A 22,084-nucleotide genomic window follows, 5' to 3' on the forward strand; every position below is an offset into this window, starting at 1 on the left:
AGAGAGAGAGAGAGAGAGAGAGAGTCTATCTCGTATAGGTATTTGAAAACATAGGAAATGTTTATAAGAATGAAATCTAATTATAAGAGTATATACTTTATAAAAATAATACCTTAGATAAGAATTAACGAATAAAAACATACATTTATTATGTATTTTACTTTACTGGAAGCATAGCAATAGAAAGCTAGAATACCGATAATTTGGTAAAAGTATAGAAAAGAAGAGCAATCGCCGATGACCTTGACATTCAGTGCCAAAATGTTCTCCAAGCAATTATTGAAATATGAACAAACCTGATTTTTTTGTCAAGTATAAACATATGAAAAACAAATAGTTTAACCTGCGCGCTCTGCATCGCGCTTCAAGTTTCTTTTTTCTACAGAATTATTTGCTCGCATGTATTTGGTGCCAAGTACAGACTTCTATAACTAGACTGCTGATTCAATGATAGAAAAAGATGAATCTGATTCCGAGCTGTCCTTGTTTCAGTTCACATATGTATATAATATCCGTCCTGTCTATGAATATCGCGTGAATTTATGTGAAAACACTAAACGTTATTATCCGTGTGATTTGTATATGTGAGAGTGAGTAAACACAAATATGGCGCTGTCTTCAAACATAGAGGCGAAGTTGGCAGCCTATTTATAGAAGTCTGTGGTGCTAAAATAATCCCGAGACATTATACTATCGAAACATATTAAACCACGATTTTTTTGCTAATACTAAAATGTAAGAAATGAAGAATTTCTTCCAGCCAATCACAGCGCTGTATTATAAACGCTTCTAACGGGAGTGCGACGATATAGTATCGAGATATTGAGAAGCATTTGATTCTTATTTACATCGATCATACTATCTGTTAACTCGACATCTGGAGACTAGCGCCAATGCATCTCAATTGCAATGCAAAAATACTTCGAAATTACCGCTTCTATTGTCGCACTGGCATTTTTAACAAGGGATAAGGCCACAGCACACACTTGCATAAACGAATCAACTAATCAGAATCTTCCCTTTCCTCCCATTCCATGAAAAAGAAAAATTTTTATTGGTTGATTCCTTTATGCACTATGCATTATGCGTTATGCAAAAGTGTGTGCTGCGGTCAATATTCTACCTATTTTAAAAATCATTAATGAATTGGAAATTAATATTGGTCCGGAATGCAAGCACTATGTATGATGAACAACTCCTCCAAGCAGGAGCGTCGATCATTGAGTAGCACGAAACTTAAAAAAAAATTGCTCAGAATGAATTTAATGAGGAAGCTAAAGAACTATAACTGTGTGCCCCTGGAATAGTAGATTTCGAGCATTGTAAATATTCAAAAACTACATCGAAAACTTTAAACGTGTTTATCCCAAAATCTGTCTTTTAAATTTTCTTTAATTTTGTATATATATGATTTAAAAAAAAAGTTATTTGGCCAATCAACTTTTTATAAAACTCTTTAGATAATGGTCAATTTTCCTCTCAATGAATCTGAAAAATTATTTTAAAAAACTATTAACAGTTTTTTTTGCATAAAGAAATTGTGTTTTTAGACGCTGTCTAAAAAATGAAAATCATAACTTTTTTTCAAAGTCGCACAAAATTTTAATTTATATATGCATATTTTTAATTTTAAAAGTTTATTTGGGATAAAATAACATAAAAATTATAAATATTTTTTTCGTTTTTTACTTTAAGAATTAAAGTACCGAGGATGTACACAAAATTAAATGTTTATGAATTTATCCTTTTAACAATACTTTTTTCTTTACACAAAAAATTGAATGTACAGTAGTTGTATTAAAACGTAAAAAAATTGTTAAACAATAGATATTAGTCTTTCTACTTAAAAAATTACGAAAGATCTTTTTTTTCGATCTCTTAAAGTAAATTCCTCCCTTAAAAAAGCAATAAAGAATACTAATAACTTCAATTAACTAAGTATGGAAAAATGGTACGCTGAAAATTAAAAATCCAATGATGTCATTCTCTGAGAAGACTACAAAGATCTACCGATCGAGTGCGAACGGATCGATTAATTGACAGTAAGGCGGTATTCATAGTTCGTTTTTATATCAAGATTGTCTTAAGACACTAATACAGCCCTCTGATTGATTCGCGACTTCTTAAGACGGTCTTGAATATAAGATCTGACTATGAATACCAGCTTAAGAATCCACGAATAATACTTTCGTAGGCGCGAAATTATTCGGAGAAAGTATATTGAAGGAAAGTTAGGAAACGCGTACTCCCTTTAGGAGCATGCCCACGCTGCCACGATTATCAAAATGCTGCGGCTATCAATGGAGACGACGGACTACTTACAGTCTTCTCGTCTCTTTTTATTGGAACAGCCTGTGACAGAAGTCGAAGAAAGTATATGATAAAACCTCGCCTTCACGCCTCGTATCCCGATTATATTTCGCAGTTATGTTGCGCGCATATAACAACGCCTATGCACGATTAGAAATACTCGCTATCTTAGATCATCAGAAAATATCGCATGCGATAACGATAATCAACTGATATCCCTTTAAGATGAGCTTTATATAACCGAACGATACACTTAATATCGCATAAAAACCTCGTTTACTATTGTCATTTTCCATGGAACGTTTTTTCGACATATCCGCGAGACAACGCATAGTGAAATGTCATATATATGCGCGAAATGCAAATATAAAATCTCCGAACGGATAAACGTGCCGGTAACAAGGACGCACGAGAATAGCCTCCGCGTTTATTCGCGGGATACATACGCACATACGCGCGCAATGACAGCTTCTATAATACGCAATAAAGCGTGCGCGGTAGGTCGAACCGAATTCGAAGATGCGAATTCGCGGTGAATTGAAAATCAAAATCCCGAGGATCGCGATCGTCGGGTGCTTCCCGTGCTTCCTGCCGGGCGCGCCAGGCCAGGGCCAGAGATGATCACTCTCCTCTTACTTGCTCGCCGAGCCGGTGCCCACGGCGACGAGGTGGATGTCGGTCGTAGCGTGGCGACGGCGACGGTGACGACGACGGCGACGATTGCTGTCCTACGAATTGGAACTGGCCTTCCCACAGGTCATACTCGAGGCCAGCGCCAGGGCCAGAGGACGGCCCCTCCCCGGAAAAAGACACGTGGTCGTCGCGGTGGTCGCGGTCGACCGTCTTCTCGCAAAAGTTCAGCTCCATCGCGGCGCGACGCGTCGCGTTCTTGTAGGCCCGGTCGTTCGTGTTTATCGCGTCACGTCATCGCCTGTATTGCTGCAAGCGCACCTCGTCATTCCCGCGCGTGCTCCTCCTTCGTCTTCGTCTTCGTCTTCGTCGTCGTCGTCGCCCTCGCCCTCGCCGGCGTCACCGTCACCGTCGCCCGCTTCGTCACGACGTGCGATCGTGCCGCACAGGCCGCACTAACATGCATCGAGAATGCACTCCGGACTTCCTTCCGTGCGAAGTCACACGCACTTCTACCGCGTCTTAGGCAACTTTACGTGCCAGGAATATATTCCGAGTCCCCTGTTCGCTCACATGTTTCTCTTTCATTCTCCCATTCTCTCTCTCTCTCTCCCCTCCCCCTCTCTCTTTTTCGCTGTCGCTCGCTCGCTCGTTCGCTCGCTGCCTCTATCTACTGATCGTCTACTTCGAGCCAGGAGTCCAAAGTAATCACCATCGAGACCATTTGCGCGCTTCATACCACGTGCCGATTAACTCTGCACTCGACAGTAGCATTACGCCGAACGCACCTTAGCCTTCGACGTCGCGTTTCTTCTCTACGCTCGTGACACTCGTCAAGAAAGTATTATCGACGTCTCTCGAGACGAAAATCGATATGATTCCCATTATGTTCCAACCTCGCGGAGGCGAAAATATTCATTCGTAACGTCGATAATCGTCAAACAGTTCACTCTTGCATAGATATAAACCATGTTCTCTGATATACACTGCCAGTACTGAAAAGTGAAGATCTATAATATACACATATACGTATACACACATTACGTATACATATTATAAATTTTCAGTGTATTGGCAATAGGTATATATCGGAACACGGTCAACAACTATATAACTCATAGAAGTTACGCCGAGTTTTAAATTTATAGGCAACGCAATTTAAAGCGTTCTTTTTTAAGCGGTCAATACTTTTCTTATGGTGAATTCGATCACTCGCATTACACTGGATCAGTGCATATTAAAAGCTGCTTTATATAAAATATTTTAATGCGGCGATACACAATATAATCAACGAACTGCGCAGTTGCCGTGGCCATATTGAATCGTGACGTCATAAGCGAGAAATGATACGTTAAGGGATCATTTATATTGGCCGTAACTGTATAATCTGTAAGAATTGACTAATTACAGTCGAGTATTCTCCTCGCATTCAATTATAAGAAAGGAATGCTCGACTGTGATTAGTCGATACTGTATACGATTAGAGTAGTCTTAAACCTTAAAGAATTAATCAATCATATTCAATTATTCTTCTCACGTTCGATCGAAAAATTGATCACAACCAATTTTTTAAAATTAAATTTTTATTAATTTGAAGGAATTTTTTAACATCCACAAAACTATAAAAATAATATGTATATTAATGTAAATAATAATAAAAATAAATATAATATTCATATTTTAATGTATCATATAAATATTATATTATAATGTAATATTTATTATATTAATATAAACATAGTTTGCCAATTATAAGTTCGAATGCTTGAAGAATTATGCGATGGTCATTATATTGATTCAAATTCGGACGTACAGGATTACAAAAGATTGATACCACACAATACCTTGTAATTTAAATTTGTCATAAAACTTACTATTCAATCGTGTTCGAGCCATGAATTATTTTTTTCTGCGAACCAGGAATCCGCGTAGTCGGTTGCCGTTCACGAGACATTACCTTGTTCCCGATGTCGTCCATCTTTCATACGACTTGCATACTAGATAAGCGATCCATCCCGCAATCAGCAGGAAGCTCAGGAAGGGCCATCCTACCCACGCGAACAGACCCGCGGCTTGTGCCGAACGGGCCATGCGTATACCTCCTTCTGATCAAGCTCGATCTACAATAGGTATATAGGATAAACCTTTAAGCCTCTTGCTCTAAGCTCTAAATTGTAATGTTTGTTTCTCGACAAAAAACGTTTCCGGCGTTGTCTTAAGCTGTAACCCTGAAAGGGATGCTGGAGCCGCCTCCAGATGTTTTGTTCCTGTCGAATTTCTTCGTAGTAGTTTCACAGAATAAAAATTCCTTTTCCACAATTAAAATATATATACTAATGTACTTGTCGCTAGTGTATTTCGTGTTCAAAGCTGGAAAAAAATAAAAAATTACAGATTTCTTTATCCATTTTTATCTCAATATGGCGACCAACCTAAAAGTAAAATGGACAAAGAAATCTGTAATTTTTTATTTTTTCCAGCTAAAATACACCAACGACAAGTACATTAGCATATACATTTTAATTATGGAAAAGGGGAATTTTTATTCTGTGAAACTACTACGAAGAAATTCGATAGGAACAAAAACGTCAAAAATGCTTGTTTTATCGGTAATACAGGAGGTTTCAGCATCCCCCTAAGCTTTAAAGAGCTTTTTACCTTTGGAAGTCTAATAAGACTATTTTTTTAGAATTGTTTTTACGAAACCCATGCTACGAATATTTATTAAGCTATTGTAGGTTTTTGTTGTACATACATTTAATTATCTTCAATAAAAATTACTAGTTTATTAACTAAGAGTACGGTTAACGCGATGCTACAAATTTTTTAAAGCATTTCTTGATTGGTCAATCAAGCGCTTCAAAATTTTTGTAACGAGACTTTGACCATAGCCTTAAACAAAAAAGCTTTACAAAAGACATTATTGTATGATATCGATCTGAAACAAAAATTCTAAGAAATTTTCATTAATGAATATTTGAAAGAAAGAGCACATGTGAATTAACCTTGGATTTTAAAAAATTTCAAAAGTTTCAAAAATTAGTGTGTTCAATTGAGATCTTCCCTTATAAATTATAACACTTATAGGTGCGTTCCATTTGGCGCTCACAACGCTTGTGAGCATTATTTGTCTTTGTTTAACGTTTAATAAACAACAGGATGAAATGATTCCACGAGCATTGCGAACGTCAAGTGGAATACACTCTATGTCATACATTATGACCAGAGTCCGGATCTCGGTATCGTTTTCCCCACTCCAGCAGCGCGCGTGCGTCACGAGAAGCTACCTGCTCTACGTCACTACGGTATAGTCTAACGTACTAAATAGGACATCATCGCACAAAGAAATATATTATGTGTTAAACTAATCAAATGAGTTAATATATTTCTTTGCTCTGTGCGATGACGCCCCATTTAATACGCTAGACCGTTATATAGTGGCGTAAACGAGACTGCTTCTTGTATAGATCTAACAAATAATATGTATATTTCTTTGCTCTATCTATACGAAGGCATTTGGTGTGCTAGCGGTTGGATCGTTACACTAGCATTGCTTTTCGCCGCTTGGAGTGGAGAAAATGACACTGAAATCCAGATTCTGATTATAATACTAACCACCAGGAGATTCAAACTGATTGGCTGCGTTTAGCGAAGAAAACTTATCCAGTAAGCTCAGTGATTTTTTAACATAATTGATTCCTACATTTAGATCCAGCGAAGAAGTAAAGGCAAGAACTCATATTAAAGAATCACTGAGCGCTCACTGATTTTAGCAGGTCTGTTCTGTAATTCTTAATGCAAGTTTCGTTATCGTTATAACGCCGCTGCGCAGTAACGTTAAATGATAACGAAATTCGCGTTAAGAGTTACAGAGTAGGCCTGCAGTTTTCTCTGCTGAACGCATTATATAAAAAATGGACAGAATTTTTAAAAACTTGTCTCTGCTTGTCCAAGCTTTTAACATGGTATTGAACCTGCTAATGACTACTGAAAGCATAACTCAATTAGCGCTCAAAGATCTCACTTACTTGTATATACATATGTATTTATTTATGTATCGACAGCATTCCAAGATTAAATTAGTGTCGTTTTGTCATTTTTCACTTTTTCTCCTTTTCCAAAACTTACGTATCTCTTTAATTATTCATAAATAAAAATTTCTTGACATTCCTGTTTCAGATCACCTAGAGTCGAGATATCATGCATACCACATTTTTTGTAGTGCCTCGTTTAAACGTTAATAATTTTTTTGAGATTAATGATATCAAATCTTTACACTGAAGAGAGTTTAATATATGAACAATAAATCAAGCCTATAAAAATCCGTCGCACAGGTTTTTCAAAAAAATTCCTGAAAATAATCTTTATTAAACATCCAAAGACAAAAGATCCTTAAGCGACCAGCCCCTGTATTTTGTAACTCGTTATACAATCGTTATGTGCTCATAATGACGGTTATGCAAATATTTTATTTTTATAGTAAAAAAGCTGCGCAACCATCGTTATGAATACATAACGTGTTACAGAATTTTGCTACAGATCTCAACTGTAAAGTTTAGAGCTTACATTAGAGGAGAGAGATTAACTCAAAGCTGCTAGAGCAAAAGACTGAAGGCATACTTGCATCTATTCCAAGGATGGGAAATAATTCGTTACTTTTAACAAAGTTACAGTTAGAGTTACTTTCTTTCAGTAATCATAACTTAACTTCGTTACTTTCTTTTTATCAGTACAACTGTAACTCAACTTAGTTACATTTTTTATAAGTAACTAGTAACTAATTTAATAATTAATTTCAATATATTTCAAACTTATTTGTCAATTTAATGTGTGGTCCACTTGGCTCTACAAATGCTTCGAAACATTTAATTGATCAATTAGAGAATGCTTTAAAATATTTCTAGCATTAAGTAGACCGTAACTTATATTGATTATGGCTGCGTTTATGTTCACTGTTAATGCTGAAGTTAATGCTGGGCCTCTTGAAAAGAAACGTATACGCAAGACTAGGGAAATACTATATTATAAGTGAAAGTTACCCAGTTAATGAAGAATTTAGCTTATAGATTAGGATGATTTTCTCATTTTAACTAGAGAACAAAAAAAATCGAATCTTTACAAGAAGAATTGTACCATTTTTTGAAGTCCAATAATTCCATTGTTAACATGTCAAATAGCAGAAAAAAATTCTTTATTTTGCTAAAAGTTACTTTTTTAGTAATTGTAACGATAACTAACTACTTTTACATAGTAACTTTCCCATCCCTGACCTATTCTAAACCGTTCTAAACCGGAGCTTACGCGAAGCTATTGTCGCGTTGCGACTGAAGCGGACTTGTTCGTGAGGCTAACTGGCGATTTCATGTTGAACGCCGTTAAATGCAATGGTTTGCGGCTCACGTTTCCATGCGCTGAAATTTCATCAAGCCTTACGACAAAGCTACTTGTACCATCAACCTAGATTGAGCCCCGTCGTGCAATGTTGTACATACGTACATGGATACGTAAATTACTCAGGCGGACACGTATTTCTCGCTACGATGCGATGGGCACACACGCGAACTTGCCAATTTAATTGACGATTCATCGCGACAACGTCATCATTGTACGTACATTCAACATCCTCATAGGTATGTATATTCTATTCGTACGAAATTATCTGCAACGTATAATAAGGCTTCGCGTGTAACGGAACCATGCATCATGCCTTAAAATTAGTCGGGAATAGGCATATCGTATCGGTATAATTTCAATGAGATCGGATCAAACGCGCGGGAATGGTCGCTACGTTTATTCGCGATAATGCAAACCCAACGATTAACACGAGCCCCCGACATGCTTCCATTTAACGATATACATTTTTCATTAACTTTCTACAACTTTCTCTGAATTAACTTTTGGTGTTAGAATTTATTTATTTCATTTTATCTCTATTGCGTTAACTATGTATTATAATTATGACATAAAAAGTTTATTATTATAAATATTAATTATTTATCAAATTTAATATAAAAGATTCATTAAAAACATTATAGCTGTATGTTATAATTCCCTGGTGAAATTTTTTTTTTATTTCTTCATATAATTTTTTAAATCTTCTATGATATAAATTTTAGATTTTTTCACAACTCTTCTGGATAATTTTATTATAATTTTTTTAAAATATTTAGATTTTTTATAAATTGATACACTTCAGAAATTTTGAGAAAGTACATCCTTTTTAGGTCTGTTCTATAAAAATTGCATCGATTCCATAATCTTGCTTAAATAAAATAGACATTTTTCTTGTAAAAAATCATTATTACTTGCTCTCGTTGATTACTCAGTATTTACTCAATCAGGTGATTGTATTGGAGTTCCTTTGTATACTTCAGATTTTACTTTGCTTTCTGCGTTTTCTCGTTATTGTCTCGCAATCACTTTTCGAAATGGAAATACCGATGGATTGATCGAAATCTATCAGTATCTGCCACGAACTCGTTTTGGACGGTCTCGTTATCTTCAATTTCGCTTTCGTCTCGATCGTTGTTCTCGTAGACAGGATTTACGAATGTCTTCGTTACCGTGTCTGTTAATGAGGAGGATTCGCCGGGATCCACGCACGAAGGACCGTAATCTCCGTTCCGCTCGGTACACCGGAGAAATTCCGCGGGATAATTCTGAGCCGCGTCTTGTGTCTTCGCGGTCTGCACGAGTCGAGAAAGATGGACAAAATCAAGGCAGGTTCCTCATGCAGGGGACTCGATCTCTTTACGGAACTCAGTCCCCGCGATTATAGCCCTGCGCAATAAGGGCGAAAAATATACATACGATATTACGTGTTATATAAATTAAATCGAACTCTCGAAAAAATCAATACAATAAAATCGGGCGCTGAGAGTCGAAATTGCGGTAATTAGTGCAAAAATATAAGATATTTTATTCAAGTAAAACTAAGTACATTAATAAGTACATTAATATTAATGTCAATTTGTGGTATTATTTAGAATTCTCTTCTATTCATTTGCCACATCTTTACTAGCACATCTTGAGACAATTGCTATATGGAGGATGGGAGCTGCCACTCTCCAGCTCATCTCATGAAGATATTCGTTGATTTAATATTAATAGTCGAACCACTGAAGATGGCTCGAAAGTAAGCCGAAACGTCTGATGTTTTTATATAGTTTTACATGAATAAAAAATCTTATATTTTTGCACTAATTACCGCAATTTTGACTCTCAGCGCCCGATTTTATTGTATTGATTACGTGTTAAGCCTGAAACACAATAAAAAGCACCAAGACAATAGGAAAAGGGAATAAAATGGTCTGGTATACACGATTTCTGATAGGTTGAAATCTCTTATTCTTTGTTCTTATTGCTTGCGCTTTTCAATTGTGCCATGCATTAAGTTTTATCTGCGTCTATATTTCTCTGTAGAGTGGTCTCATGAATATCGGTAAAAATGTCGTTTCATTCTTTTCTTTGTTTGCAGGGGCGGATTCGTGTTGTTATGGAAATTATCAGTGAAACTAAAAATTCCTGCATGGATTCGTCACTGCAGTCGTTAGATAATGATGTCAGAAAAAAAGATATCATGACTCATTCTCACAGTATTGAAATAAATCAGGCCTGTCCAAGCGTTGTAGAGTCGAGGAAACCTGTCTCTCAATTTGCAATTATAACAGCCGTTTTTTATTTTGCCTATCATTCTCTCATGTTTGTGACACCCATAATGATGCTATATCGGTCTTCTTCAGGCATCCTTATTTCTTATTAAAGAAAAAATATAATTAATTATACAAAAGTATATTCCCATATAGAAGTTTGCAGCAATATTGCAGCAACGTGTTATTTACGCTTCGTCTCGCTCTATCGAGACGGTGCGGCGGAGATGAAAGCGTTTCGGCTTACGAGCCGAATTTTGGACAGGCCGGAAATAAATCGACCTTTTCATATATCGCCAGCGAAGTTATTCGGAAGCAATTGTCTATCTGTTAAAAATTGTATGATAGATCTGTATAACTGTAACTATTTCTAAATACCAAAAAGTCAGCATCCGCCCCTGTTGTTCACAGTTATGGCACAAATGAAACAATTATACAGAATAATTAAACTAACTATGAACAATCTAAATTCATAAATGTCTTTCAATTCGATCGAATTAATTCCGTGAGACAGCTGCGAAATAAAATCGGAGGAAGTGGGATTTACCTGTGAAGCGAGTCTGGGCGAGCGCAGCCAAGCAGCGATATTTCGGCGAGACTCGCGAGAGAGGCTACGGTAAACAATCACGAGCAAACCGATCGCAAGAAGAAAGAGGAGAACAACGGTAGTCCAAGACCAAACCGCGGGTTCTTCCTTAGTAATGTCGTGAACGCAATAGGGCGGTGGATAAAATGAGCTCGGGCAGTGATATGCCGCGTAGGGATCGTACGAAGGGCAATGTGAATACGCGGAAGGTGGGTAGAAAGGATAAGGAACGGGATGAGGAGGATGAGGAGCCTGTACCGCGGGATGTGGATGGTCCCTCTCAGAATTACGATGTACGCCGCCGTAAGGTTGACGAGAACGCGTAGCGCACATTGGCGATAAATCCTAGAATTTCTCAGGACCTGGGAGGGACACTTCGCATCCTCGGTACGTAGGAGCAGAGTGACTTCCACCGAGGTAATTTTGACCGCGAACCACTTTCCAAATCAGGTTAAACAAGGAACTGGCGGTTCCATGCGAAAGTTGACAAACGAATCTTCGCGTTCTGTTGCGGCTCCGTTCGGGTCGCATCGTACTTTTTCGCTTTTTCAAAATGGGAATAATTCATGGCTCAAAGCGATGAAAAATAAAAAGATGAAAATTTATTTATATTCGAGTGTAAGCTTTTGATTTAAAAATAAAAAAAAAACTATGTTAAAATCATAAGTCTTACTTTATGGCTGAGATCCATGACGTCCTCCAAGGATACATCACTATACACATCGTCCGTAGCATCGTAATTCGAGCCCATTCCGGAACTGTTGAAGCTACCACTGCGATAAAGTTGGCTAGAAATATTATAGCAAAAAGATCTCTTTTAATATTCATATGAAAGAATCATTGACTTTGAAAGGAAATTTCGAAATTGTTATATGAAAGTATTAATATTACACACGACAATTCAAAAAGCTATTTCAAAAATTATATGTATAATACATAATAAAAGTGTAGAAAAAGATATATTTAGCGAAAATTCTGACAATTAAAAAATAGACATTTTAGTTTGTAAAAATGACAAAAAAATTATTTTTTGTAATTGCCGTCAAACCGACAATATGTATAAGTCGTAAAAATCGTTTCTCGTCCCTGCCCGTTTTGACAGACGGATAAGACACGTATGTATGTATAGTTGAACGTAACGATGGTAGCGTGGAAGGAAACGCTAATATCGAGGTAAATCGTGGGTATGGAACGTAACGTAACAGAAGCACGCCCACGTTTTAGAAAGTTCGTCGATTCAAGTTCCGTGAAAGGAGCGACTTCGGGAATTATTAACCTTGATGCGGAGGCATCATCCTACGGCCAGCGAACTCTTTTATCCGAGATATATTCATTTCCTTTTGCACGCGCGGGTAAATTGAGAAAAACGCGAGATTGCAAAAAAGAGATCATGTTCGGAACAGGCGGTGAAACTGCCAGTTAATTAAAAGACAGATAATCTATACATTTATATATATATATAATATTGCATAGTGTTTTCTTACCTTGCTAAAGCGTTAGAACTGAGCCTCTTTCTGCCCGAACTGCAAGCATAAAAATATTTTCCTTAACATTCATACACACGTTATTTACGTTTTATTATAAGATGCTTATATTTAGAGATTACTCGTTCGAACGAATTATATTGCGTTTCTATCTCCTGCGCTGCCAAACACGACCAAATGTACCTTTGATCATAAGCCAAGTCGTGGTTTCTATAAAGGGAGTCGCGAGTGGAATTACGATAAATACATATTCTAGATTCAATTATATCGTCAGTCTTACTAAGTAGTAATCTGCCTCGTGCTTACAAATTTAGATTTTTACATTCATTATATCAGAAAAGTAATCTTTCTAACAAGTAACGTTTCTCATTGGGTCGCTTATGTAGTGTTTTTTATTTTGCAGTGTTTGCAAGAGAATAATGTGAAAAAGGAATTTATGCCAAATGATTTCAAGTTATGTTTCAGTTTTCGTTTTTTTTTCAGTGAAAATCGGAAAATCTGTAAATCCTCATGTAAACCTTATAAATTATGTGAATATACACACCTATCAGTTTTGGTCTTTTGTCCTTATCATGATTTTTAAGAAAAATTTCATTTTTTCCATAGAAATTTTGTATCAAATAATGAATAAGTAAAACAATCAAATTTTATTTTATTTTATTCTCTATTTTCCTTTCATTGCAAATACATTGCAAATATTAAATGAAAAAATATGAGCCAAATCAGAGGCGACCTAATGAGTTACTTGTAAGTATTACTCAACGTCTTATACGTTCCGGTGCTTCGGCAGATTAGAATTATAGAAAACCAATATATTTTTCTGCTGTTATATGAAAAGTGTGTATAAAAGTTATAGTGTATATAAAAAGTAAGAATTGAATCAGTTTCTCTGTTTTAGTACTTCAAGCGAACAGAACAGGGAACAGAAAGCAATTGTTTAAGTAACAATGTTCTGTATGAATTTGCTTCCGTCATTTCGTATAGATTGAAGGCCAAAGATACGCAGCGCTTTTCAAGAAACTTAACAGGTTTCTTATCTCGATTATTGCATTAATGACGTTATTTAACATGTCGTTAAGTCAGTCGCTTTCCCACGAGGATCTTTTTCACACGCCAAGACGGCGCAGCCGGAATCATCATTGTCTCGTCGCGACGACGTATCGTCGCGTTTCTTACGGCACTGCGAACGAATGGCGGAAAATTTCTCAGACGCGAAATTACGCGCGCGTATGTACTTACATGCATACAAAAGCAAGTAACGCTCGTTACAAAGATGATTAGTGTCCTTTTCTTACCAAGGAGGCGTTCTTCGCAGCGACGTACGCAACCAGGAATGTTTTCCAATGGTGGAGTTCGGACTCCTTGGATTTCTATAATAAAGTCAGAAAACATAGTGATGATGATTGCGCGATCCCGTTCTGCAAAGTCAGCAAAAATTTTCTCATTGTATAACTAAGCTCGCGATTCAAAGAGAAAATCATTTCATTGTGAATGATTGATAACAACATACGAGACACTAACAATACATCTATAAAATATTTTATCTATATTAAGATTTATTAAGTTTTTGTTGAAATTTTTTAATCTGAGATCAAAAGATTTTTTTTTTAAACATTGAAAATAGTTATGATTTATTGGAAACTTTAATTTTTGATTAATATGTTAAAATTGAGTTATAAATAATGTCTTCTCTAGCGATAATTTTTCTTAGAATTTTTCATATGATAATTTTTTCAAAATTTCTATTCAAGAATTAGTACCAAAAAAAAAATTCTAAATTTAAATAAATATTTATTTGAATAGTGCCAACTAAACATTAAATTACAGTATAAATAAATACTTATTTAATAAATATTTAATTAGCACTATTCAAATAAATGATTCATTAACATTTATTTTTTTGTAGTATATTAATAATAAATTAAACAATTTTTTTAGAATCTCTATGTAATTTTGTAACTTATTTTATTCAATTAACTATTACTTTATGTTAAAAAATTTTTTGTAAGATTTTTTTATACAGTTTGGAATATTTTTCAGAAATACTGAGAAAGTCTAAATCTTTTAGAATTCTTTATATGTACGAATTCTGAACTATAAAATTTATTATTCTATAATTTTCGAAGAAAATTTATAAAGTTTAAAGAAGTTAAAGGTATTTTTTTCAAAAACCTGTATAAATTAATATGAAAAATTCTTAAAAATATTATAAGAACGAGAATTTTTTCACGAGGATAATAAAAAATTCTTAAAATGTATCTTAAAATTCTTTCAAATTTTTCCAAATTTTTTACAATTTCTATATAATTTTATATAATTTCTATATAATTTTATAACTTTTTACAAAACTTCTCAGATTTTTTCTATGAATTAAAACATTTTTCAGAAAAATGCTGAGATTTTTTCTAAAATTCTTTATATATTAAATTATGAAATATTAAAAAATTTTTCATTTTATAACCCATATAGAAAAGAATCTAAAAAAGTTCAAGGTATTTTTCAGAAATTTTCATAGATATGAAATACGAAAAGTTCTTAAAAATATTATGACAATTTTTTTCATTAGACAATTTTTTCGATATTGTGATTGCGCCAACATTCTGAGAATAAAACCAGTTGTCTACAAACGAATACGTCTTTATCTGATATTAACTTTGCATAATAAGCAATTTTTTTCCTCATGTGATATATTTTAAAATGGCAGACAAAACGCACACGTCAATCAAAAGAAGTTTCGCATTGTGTGTTAGGTCGTACGTATTGCTTTTGCGCAAAAAAATTAACAGGAAATCACTATCGAGAATACGCAACACACGAGTGTTGCAAAGCGACTCTTGAAAATACATTTCCATTATTATGTAATTCGTGTGCGACTTGCGCCTACAGATGGCAAATCAGTCGGTATTGTTCCAAGATGATAGACATTGTATGCAGCATGTTGCTCTCATGTAAATTCATCCCAGCGTAAAAATGCACGGGCATGCTTCGGGTTATATTGCATTTTAACGTTTTTAGTATATCTGTACCATGTATCAGCTTCGGAAATAATACTATATTCCGCAACTGATGTTACGTATATCGAGCGAATAACGGCAGGAAGCAATTGACATAATAGAAGGTCTAGTTTGCTTTTGCTCTTTTCTTGTCTAGATTAGAATAGTACAGTGATTCCGGATATTTTGATGCTCGAATATGCGTTATTGCAACTTGATTTCCGATTATTCAAGTTAATTATACGATATAAATTAGGAAATATGAATAATTTGAAACCAAGAAAAATTTTACAAAAGATTAAAGTTTCAGAAATAATAACTCGTTTTCATAACTGAATATTTCAGATTACAAATTCTAATAATAATGTTTTTGATATTTTTTAATATACAAGACCAGGTGTTCTCTCTTATATATACATATGTATATATGTATATTTATATATATTATATAATATATATATATGTATACATACATATATGTTATCCAATGCGACATACATGTATCACATAAAATTACTTGATGAAATATCGAACAGAGTGCATTTTATGAAATACTCTGATATGCAAAAAAATGAGTATAAAAGAAAATTAATTATTCCGCAAAGTAATCTTGATATATTCCACAGAGCAATATTCTTCTTCACGGAGAGAATTTTCTTTTAAAATTTACCTTGAAAATATGGTGATTGTGATACAATACAATATTTTAAAGATTTTTACCATGCATTTCATTAAAATTGATCAAACTTATTAGTTATTTTATACTTTATTGTAGTTTTATTAATGAATGAGAGAGATTTATATTAAAATTCTTCGAAATACACATACACACACAAAATGTTGTCCCACGATTGTCATATTTTCAGGGTAAATTCTAAGAAAAAATTCTCTCCGTGTTCTATGAAAGATATCGTCGAACTTACCTGTGCAAGTTGGTACCGGTTGGCGAGGGCGTGGAACTGCTACCGCCCGGCGACTCCGGTCCATCATCCACCAAATCGCCCTCAACGGAACCAAAACCTTCGTAGCTCTCCTCTTCGTCGTGACAGCCGATTTTGATTGTGGTAGCATTGGCCGATGCGGCCTGGTGATCGTCCGGGCTCGCGGAATAACGTCCCGAGTCTGTGAGAGTCGAACTGTCGAAATTATGCAGATCGACTGACATCGAGAGCGAGGGCGGCCCGCTCTGATTCCACTCTTGAGGGACGCCGACGCCGTTCGTCGCACGTCTCTCGTCTTCGCGCGACGTGTTCCCCGCGCCGTCGGCTATGCCGCTACCGTTAACGGTGGACGTGACGTTCACGGTGGATGTACGAGAGCTCACCATCCTTGGACCCCGCAATGGGTCCCGACGGAGTATTCGCGCGTTGCAACGTGGTGCATGCGCCGCCAAAGGACGCTCTCATCCACCGCCACCGTCACCCGCGTCGTTGTCGTTGTCGCCTGCCCCGTTGTTGCTGAAACACCACGTTTATGAGTCAGACTTAAGGTATGCCAGGAGCGCGTCCGCTTTGAAAGTAACAAGCGGTGTGGTAGACGGGAAAGAAAGAGAAAGAGAGATGCAAGTCGAGTCGAGTCGTTGCCCGCGAGAACTTCTCTTCCCTCATTCTCCGACTGAGAAGTCGGGGTCGAGGTAAACTTGTATATGTATATGTATTCGCAATAATTTAAATCCATCTCGAGAAAGAAAACTACGTTGCTACGTTGCTACCTTTTATTTAAGATAATGAGAGATACAGAAACAAAATGCGCGCACGACTGAGTTTGAAGTGCGTCTTATTCCGCATTTTGCCGCATTCATTGCGTTCATCGGTTGTCATGTCAGTTTCTGGCAAAATTGTGTGATAAAAGCAATACGTATAATATTCCAATATATTATTGATTATATGTTAATGAGATAATACATCCATGTTGAATGGAACGACAGCGAGATTTTCCAGTAAACCTCGCGTCAATAATCGAATAACATGCGAAACTAAATTCACAGCTCAAATAAGATAGAAGTTCAAAAATTATATTCTAAATTTTATACTTGGTTATATGTTCTCATAATAACCCTAACAAAAATTTCTCTTAAAATTTTTTATATTACTTTTCAGAATTTCTATATAACATTTCTATACGTTTCTGAAATTTTCAGAATGTCTGTACAATTTTATAATTTTTTAGACAATTTCTAAGTTTTTTTTAACGAATTGAGACACTTAAAAAATGTTGAGAAAGTTTAGTTTTTTCTAGAATTTTTTATATACGTAAATTCTGGAATACTCAAATAATAAAATACATGGAAATATTCCCTCTTATTTTGACATATGTTATCTAGAAATAAACAACATGTATTTTTTTATGTGCTTATACGCATTTTCTGCATATGAGATGAAACACTTGTTTGACAAAATCAGTTAGTTTCTTTCAAAACGAATATAGTAGAAATTATAAGAGATGGAAAAAAAAATTCTAATAAAAGTCGAATGGTTCCAAGAGTTTCAAAGTTACTTTATAATCGTGATAAAAAATTCTTCTCAATTTTTCATGTTTTATAAATAATATTTTTATTTTTATTTAGAAAAAAGTTTCTATTAAAAATATTATCATTATAAAATACTTTTAAAGCTATTCAACTTTTATTTTTAAAAATTTTTTATTTCTTATAGTTTCGATGATTTTCGAAAGAAACTAACAGATTTTTGTCAAACGGATGTTTTATTTCTTTGAAATATTATATAAAGAATACTGACAAAATAAGAAAAATTTTTACTAGAGTAATTACCTGAAAATTCAAATTACCAAATCTCTCTTGATTACAAATTTCAACATTACGCAAAGTAACACAATCTACGTGGATTGCAAAAATGTATCATAGTTCAATTTAATGTAAGGGAATCAGCTTCCTCCTTTGCAATCTTTCCTGCATATTGCTTGCTGACATCGACTAGTAAAGCTGGTTCTATATTATCGCATCGCAGCATCGTAAGCGTTGTGATCCAATTTCTACAATAATCACGTCGCAACATCGCAAGCGTTGCGGTCTAATCAAAGTCAGGTCTGCAGATGTTGATCAGATTGCAATGCTTGCGACACGTTTGCGACGCTACGATGTGATTATTGTAGAACCAGTTTGTGGGGCTCGCGGTCATTATTCTAATGAAGTAAATACAGACATTGCCCGCCTGTATATGTATAGAATAACGGCGAGATCTCGACGGTGATATCTGTAATTTTATTAAACGATGTATTCTAGGGACGCAGAGAGTAGGGAAAAAGCGTGAGAAAACTCAAGCAAGAAGGTCACAATATAATGGGTGTGTTCGGGGAGACGCTATCAGCGCTATGAATGTAAACGCTACCAACGCTGTTCGTAGAACCAATAACGCGATAATGTTAGCAAGTTCCATAAACAATAAATGTAGTGTCGATAGCATTCGTCGAGTTAGGCTAAAATGGAACATAAGATAATATTTTATAAAAGAGTATCTAGAATATATATTTTAATATAAATATGTAATATATCAAATTTTTTATAACAAAATTGTTGAACCACAAAGATAAAATATCAGAATATTACGAAAGACTGACGGTAGCGCCTAACGATCGAAACTTCCGGAGCTCTGTAGCGCCTTCATATTATTTCGGTCAATTACATAATCTTTTAAATATTTAATTATAGTTTTTTATTTAATTATAGTTATACGAATGACTCACAAACCTTTTTAATGATACTTCATAACTCTTCATACGAAATATAAATGATTCCGTATATAAGAAGTTGTTCAATTTACCACCGGTTAATTATTTGGTTAATTATTACAAGAGATAAATATCTTTAATGATCTAGCTGGATCTTAAGTGCTCTCGTAAATTTTATGTAAATTCATATACTACTATATAGTCTTAAATTGCGAAATGATTTTTCGTTCTTGAAACGCAAACTCCACTGAATTACAATACGCCGGTATTAGCATTACTCACGGCAAAATTTTTATAAACTTTTAAAGAAAAGACCAGAAAATGCACTATTCACTTCAAATCGTCACTCAGTGAAAAAAAATTGTAGCGTAATGATTAAAAATCATTTTAAAGAAAAAAATGTTAAACTTAACTTATAATTAAAGAAATTTGTTTTGGCTTTAAAATGCTTTTTCAAATATCACTTTGCGGAGATATGTGAAATTTGAATTTTAAACGTTGATTTTAAATGACTTTAATTTTGTTGAAAAGGAAAAGGCAAACAAAATGAAATAACTTTGTGTGGATAGAAGAACTAAAAGGTCATTTTTGCTTCAATGTTGAATAACTTGTTTAAAAAAATGTACAGAGATGAATAAAAAAACAAATTAAGGATAAAGATTCACTTTTTCGAATGTAAATTGTAAACCGCATTTGTGCACAATTTCGTTTTCTAAAGTGCCAACCGGAAAAATAAAGATTTCAAGCTGTAAAACGCTCTTTTAAACATCTCGATATAATGATTTGTGATGAAGTTCTTCTATCTTGAAATTTGCCTATTTTTGCAAGGTGAAATAGATGACCCTTTAATTTTGTTGAGTAGTGTACGTTAAAATTAAAATTTTTAAGAAGCCAATTTCCATGTTTTAAAATGTTGAAAGTACGTTCGGTAATTTTTGTGATTTTAAAGAACAAAAGCTGTAAACAATCAATTTTAAGTATTGGGGTCATTTTCCTTCCTGTGTGACCGATATAAAATTCTCAGGAGATGTGACCACAAAAGGTTAAGGATGTTCGATTGAGATTTTTGCCATTTATTTTATAACAATTTTCATATATTTTTATTAGAGCACAGATTAAAAAAATACTACTTAATTCTTATTGAAATAACTTATGATCCAGATATGGTAAACCATCACAATTGTGTTACTTTTAAATGTGATTTAGAATAATCTGTAACTTTTACATAATTTTTTATTATTTTGAAATATCTATCAAACATTCTTAAAATAGTCATTTCTGCAACCGGTGTACTTGTTCGGTCAAGTACCTACATACGAGTACAATCGTCAAATTCCTATATATAAATTTTTTAATCACAAATTTTCATTGGTTTTCATGCCTTCTGAGATGTATGCCCCAAAAATGGACAACTAATTATTAATATGAAAATTAATATGAAAATAACAAAATTTATATGAGAGTTTGATGATCCTGAATACAATCGCGTTCGTTTTAGCTCTTATTAAGGTGCCTATAGCTGATGGACGCGGGGCAAATGTCACGTGCGGCATTTCCTAGAAGGAAGTAGATTCTAGGGGCTTCTGAATTATTTCTGCACGTTGAAGTTAAATAAATCCAACTTTACTTGCGGCATCGCAAAAATTAAGTTATTTGATCAAAATTTTGAATTTACTGAGTGGACATCTTGTCCTGTGAACTATAAAGTCCTCTCCTTTTGAACGCTTGGACCTCGTTTGAGGCTGAAATCCTTTCAGTCAAAGAAGAATTAAGATTTGAGCAAAATTTAAAAATAAAGTTGCAATTATAGTGAGTGAATGTAGAGATTCCTTTATGTGTCACTCTTATGGCTCCCGCACACAGAACGCGCGACAACGCGGCAATGCTTGCCGCGCGGAGGGAAATTGACGCGCGAGAGCCAATCAATTGATCGTTTTTCCATAAAAGCGAAAGAATGATTGGTTACTGCGGCAACTTCCACCGTGCGGCAAACGGAACCGTGTCAGCTGTCTACAACAGCATTAGACTACTTACAGTGCTTACCAAGCTGACCAAGCACGCCGGGACATGACCAGCGGTCTCCAGGCACTTGTCACTCGGAATGGAATGCGTAGATGCGTTTCGAATCACACCGAGCTGAGATTCCAGTCCGCCTATTTAGAGCAGACTCGAAAGTGTGAACAGAGAGCGGAGGATATATTTAACGTGCACGAGAGTATCCGATATCTAATCTTCGTTCTCTAACGACACATGGATATCGTCAGTATTTCGCCTAGTCTCTTTGTTACCGTTCTTACCTGAAGCAAAACATTCGTCCATGCATAAATCTGACTGATCCTCTATCATTTTTCAATCTTCTTTAGATCGATCGTTCCTGAAGAGTTCTCATATTACTTCCCAAAGTCATTTCGACCCGTTTTTATTTTTATATCGATCACAATTTCAGTTTTTTATATTATTTACATTCGTCTCATAAGATGAAACGCTTTATTTGCTACACACTTTTGACATGCATTCAAGAATTGTGTGTAACAATGAAGCCTAATGCACTATATTGAAAAGCACAGGCGCAACAGGAAGAGGGAATACGAGATTTCAATTTATCATAGTAGAAACAATGTACATCGAAATGCACGATTTCTGATAAGCTGAAATCTGTCAAGTTGTTTTCTGTTTCTATCGCTTGTGTTTTTCATTGTGCCTTAGGTTCAACTCTTGCTGATTAAAGACAATAAGTTTCGCGAA

The 22,084-nt window shown here is 34.9% G+C and overlaps 2 protein-coding genes across 3 annotated transcripts in view; both read right to left on the minus strand.

Moving 5' to 3' along the window:
* The window catches only part of nuf (rab11 family-interacting protein nuf), a 20,184-nt gene extending 3,192 nt beyond the window's left edge, over nt 1-16,992 (minus strand). The window contains exons 1-4 of the mRNA XM_018522507.1: nt 16,576-16,992; nt 13,955-14,029; nt 12,660-12,698; nt 11,849-11,963 (exon numbers count right to left, since the gene is read on the minus strand). Of these exons, the coding sequence (XP_018378009.1) occupies nt 11,849-11,963; nt 12,660-12,698; nt 13,955-14,029; nt 16,576-16,979 (633 nt within the window). The 5' untranslated portion in view covers nt 16,980-16,992. The remainder of the gene's footprint in view (nt 1-11,848; nt 11,964-12,659; nt 12,699-13,954; nt 14,030-16,575) is intronic.
* LOC108770870 (uncharacterized) lies at nt 4,978-11,776 on the minus strand. Of its 2 annotated transcripts, none has more exons than XM_018522610.1 (3): nt 11,137-11,776; nt 9,246-9,626; nt 4,978-5,060 (listed from the first exon to the last, which is right to left on the minus strand). In XM_018522610.1, exons 1-2 carry the CDS (start codon nt 11,506-11,508, stop codon nt 9,357-9,359), a joined length of 642 nt encoding a protein of 213 aa, XP_018378112.1. In that variant the 5' UTR covers nt 11,509-11,776; the 3' UTR covers nt 4,978-5,060; nt 9,246-9,356. The 2 variants fall into 2 exon arrangements, with proteins under 2 accessions (XP_018378112.1, XP_018378120.1); XM_018522618.1 differs by having other exon boundaries at nt 9,246-9,720.
* Nucleotides 16,993-22,084: the final 5,092 nt, after the last annotated feature.

Source organism: Trachymyrmex cornetzi, unplaced genomic scaffold, assembly GCF_001594075.2.
Source record: "Trachymyrmex cornetzi isolate Tcor2-1 unplaced genomic scaffold, Tcor1.1 scaffold1002, whole genome shotgun sequence".
Lineage (NCBI taxonomy): Eukaryota > Metazoa > Arthropoda > Insecta > Hymenoptera > Formicidae > Trachymyrmex > Trachymyrmex cornetzi.